The following is a 26115-nucleotide window of genomic DNA, read 5'->3' on the forward strand; positions in this document are numbered from 1 at the left end:
AGTCCTAGCTACTCTGGAGGCTGAGGTGGGAGGATCAACTGAGCCAGTGATGCAGAGGTTGCAGTGAGCTGAGATTGCACCATGCCACTGCACTCCAGCCTGGGCCACAGAGCAAGACTTTGTCTAAAATATATGTATGTATATATATATATATGAATTGGTCTTAATGTTTTACACACATAAGAAATTTATCTGGAATGCTAGTAAGAAATTTATCTGGAATGCTAGTAAGTCCGTGAGGCCTTGAGAGAGAGGAGGTAGAGTTAGCAATTTAGGGAAGGATTCACAAAGACTGGTGACGTGTTTCTCGTGTTTGTCCCTTCTTCTCTCTCATAAACAGATTGGGAAGCACCTTTTACATTTGGTCATTGTCCCTTAGAGTTGTGCAAGCTTCATGATCCTCTTACAAATTTCCCTGGTCAGATTGAAGAGATACTTGCTTTATTCCTTATGGACGTTTCATTTAGTTGAATCTAGTCAAGTTTAGAAAAAGTAATCTACCCCTAAATAAAAAGAAGCATAATATAGCAGTTTGGTGTGGCACAAATGAATGCATTTTCCTAGAGCTATTATCAGTTTACCTTTATTTCAATCCAACAGATCTTCTTTTAGCACTGTGTATCTATTTTTGAAAGACAGATGAAAAGATTCTGATTGGGATATGAGAGAGTGTTTATTGAGTTCTTGTTATGTGCAAAGAGCCAAGCTGGGTTTGTATATATTGTCACATTTAATTTTAACAGCAATTCACTATGTTAGGTAGTGTTTTATGAAAGAGGAAATTAAGATTGGCGGTAGTGAAGTAACTTGCCCAAGGTCAGAAGTTACTAAGGATTGGGCAGTATTCTAAAACTGAGGTTTATCTGATTCCTGGGACAGAACTTTTAGGCATTATTCTCTATTGAGTTTCCAGGTAGAAAGACAGATGCTTTGTTACAGTCAGTCTTGTATTTATTCCAGTGTCTGCCTTATCTTGTAATAAATTGTTATGTGAGCAGATAATTCTGATTTTACAAATGTATTGTGTCCTGGATTAACTTTGTTCATTGCAAAAAGGATAAAATTGATCTGGGATATAAAAATCTGCTATGTATACATACAGAATAATCTATACTTAAGTTGTTGCAGATGTGATGTGCCTTTTTTTTTTTTAAAAGTCTTGATTTTCTATATTTATAAGAAAACTTGACAATAGGAGCAAAATTGAATTGGAAGATTCTTTTATTATTATAAAATTTCATGCCAAAGTTTGTCCATAAAGATTGAAGGAGATGCATTTAACTCATTAAATCACATATAGAAGAACTCTACCATGTAAAACTCAGTAATTTTATTCACATGGATGAATTTTTGAGTGGACAATTAAATAGTTTTTAATATCTCTAAAATTATGTGCATAGGCTTGTTTTGTCCTAACGGCCCTATGAGATAGGTACTCTAATATTGTCTCCTGATTTACAGACAAGGAAATGGAAGCTCAGAGAGGTAACGGAGTTGCTAGGGTCCCAGAAGTGATGGCAGCAGAATGGTATTCTAACCTGTGCAGTTTGGCCCCAGAATCCAGCCTCTGAACTACAGCTGTGTTCTTAACTCTAACTATGGCATATTGCCATGGCAGACCTTGTCGTGAACTTTATTTTTTTGAACTTTTTAAAATTTTTATTGAAAATTATGGAGTTTTTTGAGATGGGGTCTCACTCTGCCAGTCAGGCTGGAGTCCAGTGGTGTGATCATGGCTCACTGCAGCCTTGACCTCCTTGACTCAGGTGATCCTCCCACTTCAGCCTCCCGAGTAGCAGGGAATACAGGTGCACACCACCACGCTCAGCTAATTTTTGTATTTTTTTTTTGTAGAGACAGGTCTCGCCATGTTGCCCAGGCTGGTCTTGAACTCCTGGGCTCAAGCGATCTGCTGGTTTGGCTTCCCAAAGTGGTAGGATTTCAGGCATGAGCCACTGCGCCTGGCTGAACTTTTTTTTAAAAAAGAAATGCAGTTTTTATTTTTTCCCACTGAGGTACGTGGAAAAAAAGTTAACATGTAATGAGGCACATAGTTCACTGGGGTGAAATGAAGTCATTTGTTCCAAGTATGCTAGTCCCAGATGTTAACAGAATTCTGAATTTTGGGTCACTTTTATATGAAAGAGAAAGGCTTTCATATATGAAAGTATGACTAGAATCCTGGAATTTTACGAAATAGATAATCACTTCCCTATTTTGCTCAACTTGTTTCTACACTCAGCATTATTACAGAATCTAAATTAATAGATTTATTTCACATTTGTCTTATCCAGTGCTGTTACCATATTTTAATGTTAGCCATTTGATAGGAAGAATGATCCAATTTTCTTTATTAGTTACGAAGTAATTTCTGTAAGCAAGAGCTTTTAAAAGCATTGTTTTGCAAACATACTGAACAGCATGCATAAAGATCATTTTTGTCTGAGGATAAATATCTCATTATAAAAATAATACACATATGTAATAAATATTAAAACAGTGTAGAAATGCGTAAAATAGAAAGTGGAAGTACCATTTATTTCACTCTCAGATACAACACTAAATTTTCCTGTTGTTAAGGTAGCTGAAGTAGTTTTTTAAATCTCTTTTATGAACCCATTTGTACATATAAATCTATTTACATATTTTTAAAACATAAACTTTTAATTTAGTATGTGTTAAAACTTTGAATTTAACATGATATTTCTGTAGCTACTCATTGAGGTATCTGCACAAGTATCTTCGCTCAGAACCAGTGCCTCTTTCCCCATCACCATTGTTTGTATTGCCTCTTCTAGTTCCTTGGCCACACTTTTAAAGTCCAGAACCAGATGCTGAGCCAAGCTGGACCAAATTCTCTTTCATGATAATTTGGAGTTAAGATTGAGATAATACAGGCGTATGTATTTGTATATGAGGGGATGTCTGGGAGACAGGGACAGACAGCAACATCTAAATTTTGAGACACATTTTTTGCCTTTGCATTCAACGGAATACCTCTATTCTTTAATAAGTTTTCCTGTTATTAAGGTAGCTGAAGTAGTTTTTATCCTTTGTAATAAAAAACTCTTTGATAAAGTCAGTACTCAAAGATGTGTTTATAGATCATAGCACCTTAAATTTAGAAGGACATTTAGATTCTTACTATTTACTACCTACTATTATCTTTTCTACTTATTTACAGTTTTACTTTACTGCTTTACTTATTTCTTATGTTTAGAAACCACATAATCTTTCTCCAAATGAAATTTAATGCAGTAACCCAACATATAAAAGTGTTCAGAGGGCTGGGAGAAGCATGGACCTTCATGTATATGAGGAGGTGGGGATGGGTCCGTAGGAACCTAAAGAGCAGACATTCTCAAGCAGGGACAGTTTTACCCCTTAGAGGGCATGTTTAGCTGTATCTGGGGACATGTTTGGTTGTCACAATTAGGGAGTGTTACTGGCATCAAGTGGTAGAAGTAAGGGGTACTGTTAAACATAACACACAGGACCGCTGCCCCCCATTAAGTGCACTCAACAGACAAGCCACGGCAAAAGCCCAAGCCTGACTGCGTAGGCTGGTAAAGATGCAACAAGCCACTTGTGGGTTTAGCTAGTTGATTACTTATGTAGACAGCGAAAAGAAGGAAAAGCTAAAAGTGCCAGCTCCCCATGGTCTTCGCATCTCAGGATGACACTGAAAGGAGAAGGGCCAAATGACTGCATTGAGAGTTGTGGAATACCCTGTTTTGGAGGAGCCAGTAGAAGAGAGAGAGGTAGAAAGCCCCACGCCTCCTCACAAATGGGAAGTGATGAGACACTGCCTCATGACAGCCTCCCATCCTCTCTTGTTCCCAGAGTATCACAAGGCATTGAGCCAACACTCAGATTAACTGAGGTTCATGTCTTTATCATTGTAGCCTGTGAGGATACTTGCAGAGTCTCCAGAGCACTTGGTGGAGCCAGTAGCCTACACCTACATGCACAGCAAAGAATTAGCTAGTCAAGAATGTCAGTAGCTAAAATGGAGACTACATTCTAGAGTAGCACTGTTCAACAGCAATGTAATGCCATACATATATGTAATTTAACATTTTCTGTTAGCCACATTGAAAAGAAACGTGATATCAACTTAATGTTTCATTTAACTCAATGTATTTCAAGTATTATTTCAACATGTAATGTGTCTAAAACATTATTAGTGAAATTTTTAACATTATTTTCAACTAAGTTTCTGATATCTGGTGTATATTTTATACTTAAAGCATGTCTCAATTCAAACGTTTTCATGATCAATACTTGATCTGCATTTGGGTTTCATAAAATTTGTAGTTGAAAAATTAGATTTACATACCTGAGGTGTCCTAAATATATTAAACGTTTACCAATAACTGAATCAACTATCAATTTTTAAATTTAACTATGACTTTTTTTTTTTTTTTTTTTTTTTGAGACGGAGTCACGCTCTGTGGCCCGGGCTGGAGTGCAGTGGCCGGATCTCAGCTCACTGCAAGCTCTGCCTCCCGGGTTTACGCCATTCTCCTGCCTCAGCCTCCCGAGTAGCTGGGACTACAGGCAACCGCCACCTCGCCCGGCTAGTTTTTTGTATTTTTTAGTAGAGACGGGGTTTCACCGTGTTAGCCAGGATGGTCTCGCTCTCCTGACCTCGTGATCCGCCCGCCTCGGCCTCCCAAAGTGCTGGGACTACAGGCTTGAGCCACGACTTTTTTTTTTGAGATGGAGTCTCAGAGGGCCAAATGACTGCATTGACAGTTGTTGTTCCTAATTTATATGTGAAAAACGTTTTCTACGTGATTAATGAATTTATCCTGTTGGTGCTTCTTGAACCTGTAGGTTGGGGTCTTCTATTAGTTCTAGGAAAATCTTTGGCATTAGCTCTGTAAATACATACGTATATATATGTGTGTGTATATATATGTATATATAGTTTTAGTTTTAGTTTTTTCTTTTCTTCTAAGACTAATTGCAGCATGTTAGGCCTTTTAGTTTCCATCTTTTATCCATTCTACTCTCTTTTTCCTCTGTATACTTCAATACTTCAGTCTTGGAAATACTGGTTGTCATATTTTCCAGTTCAGTAATTTTCTCTTTAACTATTTCTAATCACAGTCAGACCCTCTATAAAGCTTTTAAAATACTAGTTTTATATAACGTAAAAATCAACTTTATTGAGTTCAAAGTAATGAAATTGAATCAATTTTGAGTATACATTTTAATGAGATTTGACAAATGTGTATACCCATATAATCACTAATCAAGATAATAGAACAGTTTTGTTTACTCCAAAAACTTGTTTGGTGCCCATCTGCAGTCAATTTTTCTTTTTGTCAGCCATCCCCAGTCAACAGTGATCTATTTTCTGACATTATAGATTAATACTCTGTTCTAGAAATATGTTCTTGTGTGCCTGGCTTCTTTTGCTCATCATGTTTTGAAGTTTTGGAGATTTCATCCCTGTTGTATGAAACAAAAGCTTGTTTCTTTTTATTGCTGAGTAGTATTCTGTTGTATGACTGTGCTACAGTTTGCTTCAGATTTTTTTCAATGTTTGACTATTACAAATAAACATTCACTCACTCACATGCAAGTCTTTTGTATGATGGACACATGGATTTTTGGTTTGTTTCCTTTTGAGTAAATACTTAAGACTAAGTTTGTATGCTAGGACATACAGTAGTGTATATTTAGCTATAGAAGGAACTGCTAAACCGATTTCCAAAATGGTTAAAACATTCGTTTGTAATGCCCACAAGTAATGTATGAGAGTTCCAGTTTAGAATCTCCTCATTAACACTTGGTATTGCCAGTCTTTTAGTTTGTATTTTCTGTTGACTAATAATGTTGAGCATCTTTTCATGGGCTTATTAGTAATTTATATATCTTCTTTTGTGAAATGCCCTAGTTTCTTGCTCATTTTTCACGTTGATTGATTTATAGTTCTTTCTCTAATGTAGAAGAGTTCTTTATCTTACACATGTGTTGCAAATATTTTCTTCTATATTGTGTTTTGTCTTTTCATATTCTTAATGGTGACTTTTGAAGAACAGAAGTTCTTAATTTTGATAAAATACGGTTTATTGGTATTTTCTTTTAAGGCTTAAGTTTCTTTTTCTCCTAAGAAATCTTTACATCCCAAGGTCATGAAGATTTTTCTTTTATGTTTTCTTTAACAGATTTTATTGTTTTAGCTTTTATGTTAAGTCTGTAGTCCACTTTGAGTTAATGTGTTTGTGTGGTGTAAGGTTTAAGAGTTATTTTGTGTGTGTGTGTGTTTTTCTTTTCTATATAGAGAATCTGTTGTTTCAGCATGATTTGTTGAATAGGCTATTTTTCCACCATTGAATTACTGTGCTTCCTTTTTTGAAAAGTCATGGACTCCCTATATGTTGGTTTATTTATGAACTGTCTTCTGTTCCATTGGTCTACATACCCAAGTCTGAATAACACAGTTTTTCAATTAGAAATTATGCTTCATAACACAAGTAGCTAGTTTAACTTGCAACTCCAATAATTGCACAAGTCCTATTGTATCTATATCTATTCTTATTCCAGTACTGCACTGTCTTGATTACTAGAGCTTTATAATAAATCTTGAAATTAGGTAGTGTGAGTCCTTCAACTTTTTAGTTCTACAATTTCCCACTTGATTATCAGAGTATATCTATGTTTTACTTCTTAAGACCATACTTTCCTTTAATTCTTTGAATTTATTTTCTTTAAGTCTTTGAACTTTTTTATAATTGATGCTTTGAGGTCTTTGCTAACTAACCCTAACACATCTGGGCTATCGTGGGTGTGATTTTTAGTGATTTTTTTTTTCCTCGACCAGATCACATTTTTCTTTATATATGTTTAATTTACATGTTTTATTCAGTAGTGGACATGGTAATCACTCTGTGATATTTATTAACTTCCTCTGAAGAATTTTATTTATTTATTTATTTTTTTGAGACGGAGTCTAACTGTCACCCAGGCTGGAGTGCAGTGGCCGGATCTCAGCTCACTGCAAGCTCCGCCTCCCGGGTTCCCGCCATTCTCCTGCCTCAGCCTCCAGAGTAGCTGGGACTGCATCCGCGACGACGCCCGGCTTATTTTTTTGTAATTTTTTAGTAGAGAAGGGGTTTCACCATGTTAGCCAGGATGGTCTCGATCTCCTGACTTCGTGATCCGTCAGCCTTGGCCTCCCAAAGTGCTGGGATTACAGGCGTGAGCCACCGCGCCTGGCCCCCTCTGAAGAATTTTTATTCTTGTTTTAGCAGATCACTTTATTGCTGGTTTAAAATCAACCTTAACTTATGGAGGTTTGGTTTTAAGCTTTGTTAGTGCAGATCTGTGGAAAGCCCAAGATGTTTCTTTAAGATTGTCTCTTCTGCAGACCTTGTTTTTTCTCAGTTTTGGGCTTTATAAAGTATTATGTTTTGGCCGGGCGCGGTGGCTCATGCCTGTAATCCCAGCACTTTGGGAGGCCGAGACGGGCGGATCACGAGGTCAGGAGATCGAGACCATCCTGGCTAACACGGTGAAACTCCGTCTCTACTAAAAAATACAAAAAACTAGCCGGGCGAGGTGGCGGGCGCCTGTAGTCCCAGCTACTCGGGAGGCTGAGGCAGGAGAATGGCGTGAACCCGGGAGGCGGAGCTTGCAGTGAGCTGAGATCGCGCCACTCACTCCAGCCTGGGCGACAGAGCGAGACTCCGCCTCAAAAAAAAAAAAAAAAAAAAAAGTATTATGCTTCCAGACTAGGGCTTATTCTAGGGCATGGGTTCTCAAATGTTTATTCTTTTTTTTGCATTCTTAAAAATTACTGAGCATTCCACAGAGCTTGTATGTGGGTCATGCATATTGTATTAGATACTAAAACTAAGAAGTTTAAAAAATTATTTCATTTAGCAAATAACAAACTTACTGCGTGTTAGCATGAATAACATTTTTTGAAAAATTGTTTTCCAAAACAAAAAATAGGTCCCAAGAGTGGAATCATTTTACATTTATGCAAATGTTGTTAATATTTGATTTAATTGAAGATAGCAGGATTCTCCTATCTGCTTGTGTGTGCAGTTTTTTCTGATAAGCTTTTTGGGGTTGAAATATCTGAAGAAGATCTACATTGATAGTTAGAAAAGGGAAGAGTGTATCAATCACCTTTCCAATAATTGTGGATATTCTTCTTTGATTCCACATTCAAACTGGACAAATGGTAGTTTCTTAGTGGCTAGCTGCAACGTGGAATCTGAAACCTTGTCAGATAACCTTTTGCACTCTGTAACATCACAATCCATTGGTTGTCTTATACATGGAAAGCATCTTTGCCTATGTACCTACGTATGATTTTGCAATGATTTCCATTTGTCGTATCAAAAATAGTCATTTCCTAAGTGAGGCTTAACTTGTTAACATGCTGTATTATACTATATAAAATAATTACATTTGTTATTTTATATCCACATCACCAGAAAAAGTCTATGAATTTGGGAGCCCTTTATATGTACTTTCTAATTCTTCACAGAGGATATTTTAAAAAAATCTAATGATCAATATTTAAGAAAATATAGTACTTTTACTGCTTCGTCAGGGGCATTCTAATGTGGAACTCTCCTTTTTTTACTGCATATATGTTTTATAGTGAAGAATGTAATAATCACTAATAGATGTTGATGACACTGCCTTGATTTGTGTTATTTTAGTTTTGTAAGACAGGGTTTCACATTGTCATCCAAGTTGGAATGCAGTGGTGTGATCATGGCTCACTGTAGCCTTCACCTCCTGAGGCTCAAACCATCCTCTCACTCCAGCCCCACGAAGAGCTGGAGCCACAGGTGCGTGCCACCATGCCAGGCTCGTTTGTTTACTTTTTGAAAAGACCAGGTCTCCCTATGTTGCCCAGGCTGCTCTTAAACTCCTAGGCTCAAGCAATTCTTCCACCTCAGCCTCCCAAAGTGCTAGAACTATAGGCATGAGCCACCATGCTCAGCTTGTGTTATCCTCTGTTGCTTTTGTACCATCAGTGCAAATGTTAATATAATGAAATGAGGGAATAATATCTCAATGTTATTATAAAAATAGTTTTGACTTTGTAGACCCTCTGCTCTCTGTTCTAGGTCATGGTGCTTATTCATAACTAACACTGGTGCTAAGGTGCGCCAGGTGTGTTAACAAGGTGGTTTTAGGTTCTCTTTACTTTCTCAAGGCCAGAATTCCAATTTCTTTCAGCACTGCTCTTTCTCTAGCACCTTGCGACCTCTACTCACTCTGTTGTGCTCTCAGTCCTTAGCAGCTATTGCCAGATAAGCCTCAGGGGTTTTTTCCTGCGCGGGTACAGCCCAGCCCAGCCATGTGATCCCTGGGGACTCCTTCACGGACATCTGAGGCCTGCTATCTGCACAGATCTCTCTTCTCTACTTTCCCGTCCTACAGATTCCAGCCAGTTCTTCTGCCCTGAGTTTGGATTTCTGTCTTCTCAGTTCAGTGTAACCACCGTGCTCTGCTTTGACTCCTGTTGTGTTTATGTGGTTGGCAGATTGTTTTAGACAGAGAGTTGGGTGATTATGGTACCCATCTTGTGAGTTTCTCTTCTTTCAGGGATCACAATTCACAACTGCAGCTGGCTACTGCCTGCAATCAGTTGCTTCATCTATTTTGTCCAGTTTCATAATGTTTATATCAGAGAGGGAAAGCTAGTCTGATAGCAGTTATTCCATTATGGCTGGAAACTAAAGCTTCATTTAAAATTTTTATTGTTGTATTTTTATTTCTAAAAGTTCTGTTTAATTCTTTTATAAATTTGCCTTATTATTTTTTATAGTTTTGTCTTTTTTCGATCTTTCAGCTTGTCTTTTAGTAAACACAATAAGCATGGTTCTTTTTGTAATACGTGTCTTGTACCTCTGATACCTGAAGTTTTTATGGGTCTGTTCTTGAGTTGTCTATTTTTGCTAGTTGTAGCTTTTGCATTTTAGGTTATTTATATGCCTCATCTTGGCTGTACACTGGACATTTTACCAACTATTTATTTATAGGAGTTACTGCCAATCTGGGACCACCTTAAATCAAATTCAAGGCTTGAGCTATCCTAGGCACACAAAGTTTCCAACCAGAGCTATAATTCTGTACTAGGACCAGTTCACATCCACTTTGTCCTCATCCTGAGGTGTCACCCTTGTTTCGTGGGGAACAGTCTCGTTACAGTCCTTACTTTTGAGGGGGTCTCTGGGCTTTTATTGCTCTTCCCCTTATTCCATGAGACATTGAAATGACATATTTTATTTTTCTTGATCAATAATTGCCTTCAGAACAATGGCAGCTTCCATACATGTTTACCCTCCGGACTTCCTTTGCTCTCCAGCTTTCAGCGGGTAATTCTTGCACTGTCTCGTTAGCTCGTAGATGATTTCAGAAGTTGTGTTTGTGTTTGTGTTTCAAATCTAGTTCTGTTCATTGTTTACAGCCTAAGGGATGATTTAAATAAGCTACTCTGCCATTACTGGAAACAGAAAATTGTGCCATTTAAATTCTAATTTAAATTCAGTGAGCCATTCTATATAGGATAGCACTGGTTACTTAGTTTTCTTTTTTTTTTCCTTTTTTTTTCTTCTTGAAACAGAGTCTCGCTCTGTCGCCCAGGCTGGCGTGCAGTGGCGCAATCTCAGCTCACTATAGGCTCCACCTCCCGGGGTCACGCTATTCTCCTGCCTTAGCCTCCCAAGTAGCTGGGACTACAGGCGCCCGCCACCACGCCCGGTTAATTTTTTGTGTTTTTAGTAGAGATGGGGTTTCACCTTGTTAACCAGGATGGTCTGGATCTCCTGACCTTGTGATCCGCCCACCTCAGCCCCCCAAAGTGCTGGGATTACAGGCGTGAGCCACCGCGCCCGGCCTTGAGTTTTCATATTTACCGTTAGTGGTAAATCAACTTCAGATAGTTTGAAAAATAAAATACATTAGCTTGACTACTTTTATGCTGTAATAAGTAACGTGTATTTTGGATGAAAAGATAAAAGTTTTCAAAAAATCTATAATGTATAAATATATACTGTATTATTACTGTATAATATATGCTGTAGCATACTATATATGATATGTATACTGTATAATATAATGGCATATCATGTCATTATATAATATACCATTTTAATATACATGTTTTTGTAGAAGAAATTGAATGTGCATAAACACAAGGATCTATCATATATTTCAGTTTATAAAAATAGTTTGCCTCTTAAAGCTCATGTGTATTGGTAAAGAGTCTTATACGTTGAAGGCTGTACTATAGTTAAAATTTAGTCCTTTGATATTTTTCTATAAAATTAAAATTTTCTTTGCTTAAAAAAATTCGAGGAACTTGGTCCTTTATGTAATTCTGTTTTGAAACTCAATTTAATAAATGTATATCTGTGTACTCTTTAAAGAGTTAGATGCTGATAATTTTAAAGTAAAACTTAGTAAAACATCTTTTGATAATTTGCTCTAAAAGCTTGCTACATTTTTAGCTTGGAAAATTCACATTGTCTCTATGTCTTCTGTCTTTTAAAATCAGTTAATAATGCCTGCAGTTAAACACAATTTATTGTAATAGCACTTTGTGATTTTCTAGGAATTTAACAGAATGAGCCTTTGTATGAATGTAGAAATATTTTGTTTTTATTTACAATAAGTAAAATTATGCAAATGCTTAACTTTAATAGTTTTAAAGGATGAAATTAAACAACATAGCTAAAATAATACATGCTGAATTTGGCTCCCCGTGGCTAAATGCCGGTACCAGAAATGGGAAAATCGTGTGTCCTTCTTGCCATAGCTCATTTGAAAATGGTGTTTGAATTTTGTGACCCTACCTTAGTTTTAACTGTCTTGCTATGCCAGCTGCTACATTTTCTCCACCCCTCTTACCTCGAAAAGGAGATAAATAGAGCTGATATGCGTTTGTAAAACAATTAGAAACCACCTACTCTGGAATTTGAGGTTTGATGGTGTCCCAGAGGTTAAAGATAGCATAGGGGCTTTGTGAATGGCCATAGCACCTTGAATTTATGTACTGAATGTTACTCAGATTTTAGTTTCCTTCTTTTTCTTTCAAACCTTACTTTGTACATTGTTGGTGTATTTTGGGAACTTTGCTTCAGGTATTTGTGCTACTTTTAAAAAATAATATGACACTATATCATCAAGTAATGTGTTACTTTTAAGAAAATCTGTTTTATATTAGTGTGCTATCAATGCATACTGATTTTACAAGGTGAATTTCTAATTTTGTTTTGTGTTAATGATCACATTTTTTTATTCTCTTTGATGGCTCAGAGTGTTAAGTTTTGCAGCATCCAGAATTGAGTCTTAGATGCCACCACTTTGAGTACAGTGTGGCATTCTTGAAAGCTGTTGTACCTTTGCCTCATGTATGTGCCATTCTTCTGGTATTAGGAAATAGCCCACAGGAAATCCCCATAGAGAACAGTGTGAAGGATCAGATTTGAAGGCACTTTAGAATGAAATTCTATTTGAGAAATTGTGGGGAATATTATGGTTTGGGACATTTAAGAATGTGTCTGACAACTTTCAGCGCTGCTAGTCCCGACTGTTAGTCTTGTTTGTTCTTTTTAAAGAAATGAAAACCTTGCTGTTATTATTTTTCCCATTTTGATTCAGAGGGTGGGAGAATAAGAGATTCTATTTGAAGCAGCTCTTTTTTTATTTTGATTTTTTGAAGATTTTAGATCTCAATGCTTCAAGTCTTTGGCTATAACTTTAAAAGCATTATCAGAGATTTGACACTGCTCCTAAAATATGTAGAGATCACCTGATCAAGTTTAGCCCCTTTATTTTAAAAGTCGTGAGAACTGAGGCCCACAGAATTTCTTGTGTGCCCTGGCTCAGTGCTTCTCAAATTGTCTGTGGTAGAGGGGTTTTCTTTTTTCCCCAATGCATGACAGACCAATAATTTTGTAAAATATAAATAAAAAGAAGTACTGGAGAAGGTAATTTTGAAACAACAGACATAGTTCCAAATACCTTCAGTTTCTGTTCTTACCTCATTGTAGATGGATTATAAACAGTTCTGGGAATGGAATTTTGTATAATATGCTTTGTATAGCATAGACCTGGGAATGGAACTTTGTATAATATGCTTTGTATAGCATTGACCACATTTATAGTGCTGCCCAAGGTCAGGGTTCAGCAAATGTGGTCCATAGGCCAAACCCAGCCTCTCTCTTGTTTTTATATGGCTTGCAAGCTAAGAATTGTTTATATGTTTTTTAATTTTTTTAATCAAAAGAAGAATATTTTGTAAATTATATAAGATTTAAGTTTCAAAGTCCTTAAGTAAGATTTTATTGGAATGCAGCCATGCTTAGTCATTTAAATTTTATTGGAATGCAGCCATGCTTATTCATTTAAATATTATCTGTGGCTGCTTTCATGCTATAATGGTAAAGTTGAGGGAGGGATGAGGACCCTTGAACAATGCAGGAGTTATTAGGAGTGTTGAACAACGTGCAGTTTAAAATTCGAATGTAACTTTCTCCCACAAAACTAATAGCCTACTATTGACCAGAAGCCTTGTTGACAACATAAACAGTCAATTAACACATATTTTCTATGTTATATGTATTATATATTGTATTCTTACAGTAAAGCAAGCTAGAGAAAAGAAAACATTTTTAAGAAAATCACAAGGAAGAGAAAATGTGTTTGCTATTCATTAAGTGGAAGTGGATCTCCATAAAGATCTTCATCCTCATCGTCTTCACATTGAGTGGGCTGAGAAGGAGGATGAGGAGTGGTGATTCTTGCTATCTCAGGGGTGGCAGAGACAGGTACACTCAGTGTAACTTTTACTAAAAAAAGTCTGCATATATGTGGACTCATGCAGTTCAAACTTGTATTATTCAGGGTCAGCTATAGTTGAGACAGAGACCAAATAGTCCATAAAGACTAAAATATTTACTATCAGGCCTATTACAGAAAAAGTTAGCTGACCCCTGCCCTAGAGCAAAGCATGGAATTAGTTGTCACTGGTAGAGTTAAGAGTACACATTTTAAAATGTGCTTTAAATATTATGGTGAGCTGATGGGGATTGTCAGACTCCCTGCCCAGCACCTGTGCATACCACTTTATGTTCTAATTCAGTCCTCTTGGCAATTTTGTAACCTCTTATGAAAGTTGGATAAGTTTAGACCCCTGCTGATCTAATGAGGGGTTAGATACCTTACTTATCCTAAAAGTCTTAACTTTACTGAGTTTTTAATTTTTAATTCATATGTGATGAATTAAATATGGTTAAATATTTTCTGATGTGAATTTTATTTTCAGCATCTGGTTTAGAAAATTCAGCTGCTTCTTTCCTATTGCTGCATTACTTCGCTGTAGATGTGTCTGTGTTCAGGTCTAATTAAAGAGATAGGCATGACTCAAACATATTTAGAAAACATCTATTTCAAGTAAATGTTTACTTCTTTTAATGTCACCTAAAGTACAACAAAACTACAACTAAACTGTAATGACAGATTTCTATTGCAAAATAGGCAAGATATGATAGTCAAAATACTGGTTTAAAAAAGAAGGATTGAGGTTTTAGGAGACTTTGGAGAAACAGTTAGACTTTCACTGTTTTACTTCTAGCACTCAATAAAACTGTAAAATGAAAGCTCCCATCATACAATTGTCAAACTCAGATAACAATATTCCTTTACTTCTTGTTGAAAGCAGGTTCTGAAGTTCCTGAAGTATGCAGTTCAACTCTGCTTTCCATGGTAGCTATTATTTCTTCTGTTTCTTCCCTTTTGCATGTGATCACTCAGCAACTAAAGATATAGTTATCAGCTTGCATTTGATACTTGAGTCTACTTTATTATAAAGACCCTTTATAAGCCAAATCTTCACATTAGAATTTCTTCCTGGAATTAAAAAAAATGTTGTTAGAATAGCTGTACCCATTATGATGAAAGAGTACACTTTGATATTATGGCACTCGCTGTTTTATTCTACTGACTCTTGAATCAGTTTATAAACATCTGAAAACAGTTATATTCATTGTTTGCATTCGCATAGGAAATAATACAGAAAGTCTTTGTAATATCTCACTGCATCTTCTCAAGCCATAGCTGGTTTTTATTGTCCCAAGTCTGAAACTCGCCAAGATGTAATGTGTGAGATGCACAGGCTCACCTTCCTAGCAGTTGTGTCCTCGTTCCGGATAAGGCTGTTGTTTGTCCATTATAACAAAGCCATTGATTTTATGGCTAATGCCTTAAAGGAAAAGGAAGAGCTTTGTAAACAGAAGGACTTACTGCTTGGTAATGTATGAGTATTACCTTCCAAAGATTGCTAAAGAATGTGTGTGCTTTAGCATGGAACTGTCATGAATGAATGAAAATTTGGGACTCATCAGCAGTGGTGGCTCATAACTTACAATTGAATTTTACTTACTGGAACAACTTCTTAATACATTCATTTATTTAATCATTGTTTGGGTAGTATTACAGCAACAGTCTCCTCCTCTCATGCCCTCTCCACCCTCCATAGTATACACACCACATACCAGATGTGGCTGATAAATGTTTTGGATTAATATATCTGGATTTTACTTAAACAGTGATTTTCTCTTTTGTAGGAACCTCCATATTTAACAATTCCCAGTAGCTACTTTTTACCCAATATGGCAGGCATTACATTCATGCCTTAGGATATATTATAGTGATTGAGTTTCTGTTTCTAAACATTTTTGATGGAAAGAATGAGTATAGGAGGCAGTTCCTTTTTGCAGTTCCACTCCAGGGGACCAGGGTTACACGCATTACTATGTCTGTTAAACTTCTTGGAAGCAAGCCAGTATGTTATGGTGAGTTTCATGTGCAAGTGGTGAGCCACTAAAAGGCTTGCACAGTATTATAACTGTTCTGAGGAGAGGAAGCGTTTGGAAATTCAGCAGTAAAGCAGCGGCAGCAACAAGCAGCCACAGTGGTAGTAAAGAGAGGGCAGGTTCACAGTTAGCGTATTTCACAGTGTGAGCCAGCGAGCACATAGCTTCCCATACTGCTGCTTGAAGGAGGCAAACCAAAACTCTACATTGCAAGATTTTTCTAGTTTCATGTTTCTGATGTTAAGTCATGTGATAATACTGTACCATAAGTTGCCAACTTCATTTTACTCTGGAGAGGCTCTTTTGCTGCAGTGCTTTTTTTCTTTTTTTTTTTTTCTTGAAAGAGAAAAAAATTGTGCAATGTATGTTTATGCCTACACCATGCCGAGACGACACTTACCAGTAAATAATCTCTGTATCCCTGAGGTAAGATATTGTTTCTGCTTTCCCTGCACAGTGCTGCTGCAGCACGGAGCTGATCCAAACATTCGGAACACTGATGGGAAATCAGCCCTGGACCTGGCAGATCCTTCAGCCAAAGCTGTCCTTACAGGTAAGAACACAAGAGAGCTACCGAATGAGTATATCTGTGTAACTCCTTACTTGATTTTATAAAATCTTGTTATGCTCAATTTTTCTTTTCACTGATGAAACTAAGCAAATATATCTGCCATTATCTACTACTTTATTATTGATTTGATATCTGTCTCATTAATTGGTATGCTGTCATAGCATAAGCAGTAAGATTGTTGGTCTACTTAGAATGATAGCATTAAATCATAACATCTTTTACTCATATTTTAGTCATTTTTATGGTTTATATCATAATTTTTCTGTACCTCACCCTCTCAGTTGTTTAAGACCTTTACTGTTGAGCAAGCAGGGGCATTTATATCACTATAAAAGGAGTTTTGATTGGAAAGACAACCTGCTGCCTTATTTCTTGGATCGATAGTTCAATAAAATATGCCGCTGCCTCTCCCTTGCCACCCCATTTATACTTTAATCATGTGTGTTCGCTTTCACCGTGGTAGCTAAGTTGTTTTCAACTGAGGCATTTGTTATCTTTTTGCTTCAGATAATGCAAATGTGTGGCTTAAGTATTAGTTTTATTAAAGCAAATGCCAAGAACCAGCAAAGAGGAAATGCTAGAATGGAAAAGATCTCTCATAACAATATAGAAAATAGTGCTCTAAGTGTTTTCATTGATCTTCATTCTCAAAATGCTGCATTGGATCTATTTTTGTTTTTATTCTTAGCATCTGAGTCCTGCTGCCTTTGCCCTCTTTTACTTAACTGACCTTTGTAATGAGCCTCTGTCACTGCAGTGCTAACAGCATTGTTTTAGGCTATGTGAAAGTAAATGACTTTTAACTACCTTTTAAATTTGCCCATGGTTGAAGAAAATACGTCTTTTGTTCTTGTTTAAGTTTAGAGTTCATGGTGTGAAAATTTAGCAAAATACTGAGGTGAAGGGAAAATATTTATGTACAGAAAGCTTTGAAAATCTATGGAATTTTGCTTAATTACTCTGCATAGAAAACAACTTTGCACTGTGCTAAAATTAATATAATTATTGCTCAGAGTAATATGATTTTTCTCAATTAAAGATTAGTGTATTTGCTGAATAAAAGTAACATACACTAGAATAATAAACCTACTTAAATTAGTGTAGATAAGAAATTTGAGTATAAATATACAATTTTAAGTAATGAAATTAAAATACATAGCCTCAGATTCTACAGCCTTTCAGTCTCTTAACAAAGCCCTGGGCAACAATAACAGCTTTAGAGTGGTCTCTGACCAAAGGAGAAATATAGTGCATAGAAACAGGGGGAGATTATAAATGCTGAGCAAGACTCTCTCTCTATCTAAATGTCCTCCCTCTGACCTTTCCTTCTCTCCAACTCTCAACACCTGCTTTGTCCATTTGTTAGATACATTTAATATGACAATGCTTTTAGATCTACTTTCACTTTTTTAAAAGGCAACTTTTAATATAACTTATTAACAAGAAACTCTCTCCTAATTTGTAATGAATTTCAGGGGAAACTGTATTGCATGTTGTTAGTTTGGGAAAGCGCTTTGGGACAATCACTCATGGAGACACAAGATTCCTGGAGGACAGATACCACATCTACTAAAATTGATTTGAAAGCCATCTAACACTGTACTTTGCTTAGATAGGAAGATATGAAAGTCTTGGTCATAATACTGATTTTGTTAATTATTCGTTTCAAGAATATCTACTTTTTTGGAAATGATATACAGCTTTTCAGATGTGATTTAAAAGGAAAAGTCTAGTAATATGGTTAATTTTGTTGAAATATAGACCAGTTCTATTTCTACATTCATGTTATATAATGCAGTGAAATAACACTTAGGTGAAATGTATCCCACAATGTTTTTCATACCATACAGGTTCTCTAATAAGCAATTGAAATTTCCAGTGGAATTATGGTGAAAGAATTATTTCCAAAGCTAAATTTAAAAGATTAAACATTAATTTTTTTAAAGGATATCTTTTGAAAGGAATGCCTTAGAGTTATTAGAGATCATTCTGAGTAACATGTCATTCTTTATTTTTATGCCAGATGTAATTGTAGTACGCTTACTTACCTTGAGAGTGAAATTTTCATTCTTAAAAATTTTTTCTTTAGGAATTTACTTGCTGAAAATCTCTTTCCAGTATCTCATCTTTTTATGTTACTACTTTTGTGCATTAGCCTAAACTGTGTATAAGTATTTATGTGTTTTCCTTAAAGGCAATTAACAAAGTGACAATCTCTCTTTTTTTTTTTTTTTTTTTTTTTTTTTTGAGATGGAGTTTTGCTCTGTCGCCCAGGCTGGAGTTCAGTGGCATGATCTCACCTCACTGCAACCTCCGCCTCCTGGGTTCAAGCAATTCTTCTGCATCAGCCTCCCAAATAGCTGGGATTACAGGCATGTGCCACCATGCCTGGCTAATTTTTGTATTTTTAGTAGAGATGGGGTTTCACCATGTTGGCCAGGCTGGTCTCGAACTCCTGACCTCAGGTGAGCCGTCTGCCTGACAGTCTCTTTTTATAGAACATTTAAAAATATATGACTAATACCCTCTTATACATAAGAATGCATTTTTTTAAAATAAAGCTATACAAAGGAACAGTGTACCCTTCATTTTGCAATTAAGGGACCCTAGCATATAGCCATTGGTTTTGGATAGTACACCTGGGTATTTAAATGAGAAGACTTACTCAGAGAGTCTCATCATCCTGTTTGCTGAATTATTGAGTAAGTGAATGATAGGCTTAGAAGAAATCTTGAAGGCTTTCTTTTGTTTTTCTGCTAATGACTGAAGTTCTGGTCAATAAACTGAAGGACTTGGAGGTATTTTAGGTTTTTTGTTCATTTTTTGTTTTAAACAAGGGTATGAAAAGTCAAAAACAACCTATGTAAATGTTATTGAAGAGTAGTTTTGTGTGTTTTGATTATAAATTTTAAAGTAACATACTTTTGGCCTTTTTTTTTCTGACTGTCAAAGAAATACATTCATTTGGAAATTGAGAGAAACAGGAAAAGGATGAAAAGAAAATCATTTGTAATTTTGCTACTTAGAGATAACATTTTGGTGTACTTTATTTATAAAATCTTTTCTTCTGTGAGTATCCCACACTTATTTCTCTTTAATCAAATCAGCCTAATGTGTTATAACTGCTTAATAATACATATTTTTCAAATTTAGTTACATGAATGTTCCCAAAGGCATTAAGTGTTTTTCTACAACCTCAGTTTATAACAACTTCATGGTACCCTTCTATGAGTATATTTTAGTTTTTTGAGTGAATTCCCTAGTGTTTCACATTTAGGTAGGTTGTTTTCAGTCTTTATTGTTCCTTGTGAATTTAGAGTCATTTAATCAATTCTATTGGAAGTGTGCTTCACCAGATTCAGTCTTAGCATCCATGAACATGGTAGATACCGCTGTTCTTGACTTTGAAATAAGGAAGGTTTGGAAAATAAAGAGCTTTCCTTTTTAAAAAGGCTGCACTGCATGTGGTATTATGGGAGAGCCACGTTTAAGTTAAAGGTGGTTGACAAAGGGAGTGTCTGTTGAAGAGGACTAGAGAGTAGGGTCTTTGTTAATCATGTAAAGGAGAGTCTCTGGGCAGAGTGGAAAGGATAGAGGGAGCAGTGGAAAGTTGAATAAAAAAAAGAGGTAAGAGCAGATTGAGACCAAGAGTTTGAAAAAGGATAGATGACCAAAGGAATGTTTATCGTTGACAGGACCAAGGATGATGGGGATGTAAAGTGAGTGAGTTTAGATGGTCACAGGGTTGCTAAGATAGTTGATGATCCTAGTATTTTCCTAGTATATTTAGGGTTAAGGGAATGGGAAGGAGGATATATTTGCATTCAGGTGTCTCAAGAATAAATTAGCTTTAACCTGGATTCATTGCACTTCCGAGGAAATCCAAATCTATGATTGATCCGTAGCCTCCAGTCTCTCTACAAGGAGTCAGCTGTGGCTCAGGCCACCAGGCAATACTGAGGTATCTGGTGTGTTCTTGCTGAGACTGGCTTAGTGAGTCAGCAAAATCTGAAATCTTTTGCTTTTTTTTTTTTTTTTTTTTCTACTGAGTGCCTCCTACTGCCCTTCAGATAAGACCAACATCTTTAGCAAAACCAGTGAGGACTTAAGTGATCTGTGCCCTGACCACCTAGTTTTGACTACTAGATTTTGCCGAAAATTTGGAACTCCTTCCTTTTTTTTTTTTTTTGAGATGTGGTCTCGCTTTGTCGCCAGGTTGGAGTGCAGTGGTGCTATCTTGGCTCACTGCAACCTCTGCCTCCCGGGTTCAAGCGATTCTCCTGCCTAAGCTTCCCAGGTAGCTGGGACTATAGGCAGGCGCCACCATGCCCAGCTAAGTTGTGTATTTTTAGTAGAGACGGAGTGTCACCATATTGGCCAGGATGGTCTCTATCTCCTGACCTTGTGATCCACCCGCCTGGGCCTCCCAAAGTGCCGGGATTACAGGTATGAGCCACTGTGCCTGACCGGTACTCCTTTCTTTGCCTCACACTTTGTATCCAACCTATCAGTAATTCAGGTCTACCGTACTTTCAAATCCCTAGTCTGACCGTTTCTCACCATCCTCACAGCCCTGGGCCACACCTTCATCCTCTGTTTCATGACAGCGGTAACCTCGTAATGGATCTCTCTGCCACTATTTAAACCTCACTCATTTCTCCTCACTGCAGCTAGAATGGTCTTACTAAAGCATAAATCAGCTCTATAATCAGAAAATTCTTTAGTATATTCCCATAGCCTCTGAATAAAATTCAGATTCTTTAACCGTGGCCTGTCGGGATTTGGCTCCTGCCTTGCATTTCTCTGATCTTGTCTTCTACTATATTCTCTTGGTCTCTTTGCTTCAGCTGCAGCTGGTTGCTTGCTGCCCCTCAAACAGATGACCCCTTATTCTGTGTCGGGGCTAACGTAAGCTATTTACTGAAACTGGAACACTTCCCCAGTTCATCAGTTAAATCTCTAGTTCACGTGTCTACTCCTCAGAGAAGGCTTCTTGTCCCTGGTGCCGTTAGCCTACTTGGTTTCCTTCATGGAGTTACTGGTATCTGGCATTGCCTTGTGGTGGCGGTGTTTGTCCCAGTAGAAGGACAGCATCACAAGGGTTTGGACTTTTGTCTGTCTGGTTTACTTCTTTATGCCCAGGACTTAGAAGAACACATAAAATGATCAATGAAATAAATGTCTAAGGTCCGATTACTGATAATTGGGGGCAGCATATTTTCCAGGTCGTATAAATACTCATTAACCATTACTTATTTGACATTTTATGCCAAGAGTTTTAATAAATTTTTAGCTTCCTAAAAGTAGTTTTGAATTGCATATAGTTATATACATTTCTAAAACGTAAGTGCATTTTTAAAATGTTTTAATTGGTAAGATGGATGAGGTTTACTGAGTTTTTATCAACAGATTTCTCAGATGGCTCTTATGATTGAGAACATTCCAATTCTGGAAAGATGAGGCTGCTTGCAGCTGTCACATCAGACATCCAGATGTCAAACTGAGGCCTTATTTTGCTTTTTTTTTTTTTTTTTGAGATGGAGTTTGCTCTTGTTGCCCAGGCTGGAGTACAATGGTGCGATCTCGGCTCACCGCAACCTCCACCTCCTGGGTTCAAGCGATTCTCCTGCCCCTCAGTCTCCCAAGTAGCTTGGATTACAGGCATGTGCCACCACGCCCAGCTANTATTTTTGCTTTTTTTTTTTTTTTTTTGAGATGGAGTTTGCTCTTGTGGCCCAGGCTGGAGTACAATGGTGCAATCTCGGCTCACCGCAACCTCCACCTCCTGGGTTCAAGCGATTCTCCTGCCCCTCAGTCTCCCAAGTAGCTTGGATTACAGGCATGTGCCACCACGCCCAGCTAATTTTGTATTTTTAGTAGTGACAGGGTTTCACCACGTTGGTCAGGCTGGTCTCGAACTCCTGACCTCAGGTGATCCACCCCCCTCAGACTCCCTAAGTGCTGGGATTACAGGCTTATTTTTGTTTTTTTCTTTTGGCCATTGTTGTGTTAGTATGCGGTTTTGCACATTAGCTATACTATATAACCTGGCATATTGCATACCATACGTAGTACATGTTTTACTGTCAGACTATATGATTACTTTTCTTATGCTATTAATCTGAACTTAAAGAATTACTTATCAGGTATTAGAAAGTCTAATTATACAGACTGCATCCTAAAAAATAAACTATAAGCAGAAATAAACCTTACCTTATTAAGAAAAGTTGTATATTTATCTATGTGAATTTTATTGGGGAAATTATTAAGATGAATTTCTGATTTTAAAACATTGCCTTTAGTATTATAGCAAAGGAAGTTAAAAGGTGTTACTGCTGAAACAAAACAATGTGAATACTCATTTTAAATATGTTAAAATGTTAATTTCTTGACTAAGAAACTTTTATTAATAGTTTAATCTTGTATAATTTTGGACATGAGTAGGAAAATTTAAAGTTTGCTATTAAAAATGGTTGAAAGACTTTTTTTGAAATTTTTAAAATATGAAGACAGTTTAGGAGAAGAATATAAAACTCATACCTTTTTAAAAAGATTATACCTGACATAAGAGATTAATTTCAGTTTTCAAGTGTTGTCTGTGCCGTGAAGAAACAGCTAAGCCAGTTGCTTTCTTTTTTTTATTAGCAGCAGGTATTTGTTTCCTAGTTCATATTGAATTTTTAGATTCTTGCAGCAAGCCAAACTTTCTTTTAAGAAGTTCGCGTTACATAAAATACAGTGACAATAACAATAGCTGACACCTCCTGAATCCTCCTTTTATCCAGGTGCTGTTTCAAGGGCGTTGAATCCTCACAATGAAGCTATGAGGTGGATATTGTTATTGTACTCATTTTTACAGATGGAGAGGTTAAGTTACTTCTAAGTTCACAGAACCATCAAGGGGAATTAATAGGAATTGGAATTCAAGCAGTTTGGCTCCAGGATCAATGAGTACTCCTATGTGTGCAGAATCAGACTTTTTACCTATTTGTTCATTTGGAAGGACATGGTATGGCCCAAAACAAAAATAAAATTAGAGTGGCCCATAAATATAAACTTACAGGGCTTAAATCTAGTCTGTTAATATAATGTTCCTCTTTTTTAGGTTAAAGATTCCTCCTTTTGAAAGACAAAAAGTTACCTAATATTGCCAGTAAGATTTATCATCATATTATTATAATAAAATGGATTAATTTGGTAATAAATTGATCTTTTGAACTTTGCATAGTAACCTTCCCTTATCTGTGGGGATACGTTCTCAGACCCCAGTGGATACCTGAAACCACAGATAGTACTGAACCCTATACAGACTATGGTTTTTCCTATATGTACATACCTCTAATAAAGTTTAATTCCTAAATTAGGCACAGTAGGAGATTAACAACAATACCAGTAATAAAACAGTTATAATGATAAACTATAATGAGAGATATGTCAACGGCGTCTCTCTCTCTGTCTCACAATATCTAATTGTACTGTATTCACCTATTTTCAGACTGGTTGACTGGGGGTAACTGAAACCACAGAAAGGGAAACTGCAGATAATGGGGAATATCATAAATGATCTTCCTCAGTCTTTGCTCTCTAGTCACTAGGGTTGGTGAACATTCATTTGAAACTTAAAACAACTAGACTCTGTAAGGAAAGATGTAGTATTTAAAATAGTTTGAGCTATTCATAGGTAAGAGGCAGATCAAATAATGTAAATAGACCTTCAGTTGGTTATAGACAGTAACCTGTGTACAGGCATACCTCAGAGATAGTGCAGATTTTGTTTCAGACCACTGTAAAGAAGCAAATATTGCCATAAAGTGAAACACTTTTTTTTTGTTTCCTAGTGCATTTGAAAGTTGTGTTCATACTGTATAGTGTGCAATAGCATTATGTCTAAAAAAAGTTCTACCTTAATTAAAAATACTTTATTGCGAAAAATGCTAACGAAGTGAGCACATGCTGTTGGAAAATGGTGCCAATAGACTTGCTGGATGCAAGGTTGCCACAAACCTTCAATTTGTAAAAAATGTGTATCTGCAAAGTGCAATAAAATGAGGTATGTTGTTTATGGAGTGGGAGGGAATAGAAATTAACTTTCTGGGCTAGGTGCTGTGACTCATGCCTGTAATCCCAGCACTTTGGGAGGCCGAGGCAGGCAGATCACTTGAGGCCAGGAGTTCAAGACCAGCCTGGCCAATATGGTGAAACCCCGTCTCTACTAAAAATACAAAATTTAGCTGGGCGTGGCGGCAGGCGCCTGTAATCCCAGCTACTCAGGAAGTTGAGGCTGGAGAATTGCTTGAACCCGGGAGGCAGAAGTTACAGTGAACCGAGATGGTGCCACTGCACTCCAGTCTGGGCGACAGAGCAAGAGACATTGTCTCAAGAAAAAAGGAAGAAAAAAAAAAACAACAACTAACTTTCTGTTTAGATAATCTCAGCACTGTAGTACTTCAAGTCCTTCCAATGAATCTTTTTGTGTAATTAAAGCCACCACACTTACATCATTAAAACCAGCATGATCTTTTAACTCATCAAAAGTGACATATTTGAGAAGCATGATAACTTATTAGTGTATATGGAGAGCAGCTGTCATTTTCCTTAGTAAATTATAGCAACTCTAGCATTTGTATTGCAATTTGGATTAGAACTTCAACTACAACCAAATTGGTATTTTAAATGGTTCTTTAAAATATAATACATTACTGTTAATATTTGCTTGCTTAAAGTAGCACGTGTGACATTAGAATTCATTAATGCTTTGCTATTGTAATGGTTAGCAGCTCTATTCTTTAAGATTTTTATTAAACTTTTATTTTGACATAATTTTAAGTCCCCATGCAGTTGTAAGAAATAATAAAAAGAAGTCCATTGTACCCTTTCCCTAGTTTCATCTAGTGGTAACACCTTGCAGAACTGTAATATAACATCACAGTGAGGATATTGACATTGATGCAGTCTATGGGACATTTCTGTCATAGAAATACGTGGATACTGTTCTGTACTTTACTTATAATATCTTTATCTAGTTTTTTTATTAGGGTAAACCTGGCCTTATAGAATAAGTTAGTTTTCCCCTTTTATTTTCTGGAAGAGACTGTAATATGTTAGTAATACATTCGGCCCTAGGTGTCCTCAGGGGTACTGGTTCCAGGACCTGCTAAAGATGCAGATGTTCAAATCCCTTATAAAAAGTTACATAGTGGCCGGGCGCGGTGGCTCAAGCCTGTAATCCCAGCACTTCGGGAGGCCGAGACGGGCGGATCACGAGGTCAGGAGATCGAGACCTTCCTGGCTAACACGTTGAAACCCCGTCTCTACTAAAAAAATAAAAACTAGCCGAGCGAGGTGGCGGGCGCCTGTAGTCCCAGCTACTCGGGAGGCTGAGGCAGGTGAATGGCGTGAACCTGGGAGGCGGAGCTTGCAGTGAGCGGAGATCCGGCCACTGCACTCCAGCCTGGGTGACAGAGCAAGACTCCGTCTCAAAAAAAAAATAAAAAAAAATAAAAAAAATAAAGAAGAGGTGATACCAATTCTACTAAAATTATTCACAAATATTGAGGAGGAGGGACTTTTTCCTAACTCATTCTACAAGGCCAGCATCATTCTCATACTAAAACACGGCAAAGACAAAAATAAAAAAGAAAAGTTAAGGCCAATATACCTGATGAACACAAACACAAAATCCTC

General features: G+C 36.8%; 1 protein-coding gene across 1 annotated transcript in view; it reads left to right on the plus strand.

Annotated features, from left to right (window-relative positions):
* TNKS (tankyrase) overlaps positions 1 to 26115 on the plus strand; it is a 228137-nt gene that overhangs the window by 39404 nt on the left and 162618 nt on the right. Inside the window, 1 exon segment of the mRNA XM_017894677.1 lies at positions 16318 to 16413. Within this exon segment, the coding sequence (XP_017750166.1) occupies positions 16318 to 16413 (96 nt within the window).

This window comes from Rhinopithecus bieti, unplaced genomic scaffold (genome assembly GCF_001698545.2).
Source record: "Rhinopithecus bieti isolate Rb0 unplaced genomic scaffold, ASM169854v2 scaffold_25360, whole genome shotgun sequence".
NCBI lineage: Eukaryota > Metazoa > Chordata > Mammalia > Primates > Cercopithecidae > Rhinopithecus > Rhinopithecus bieti.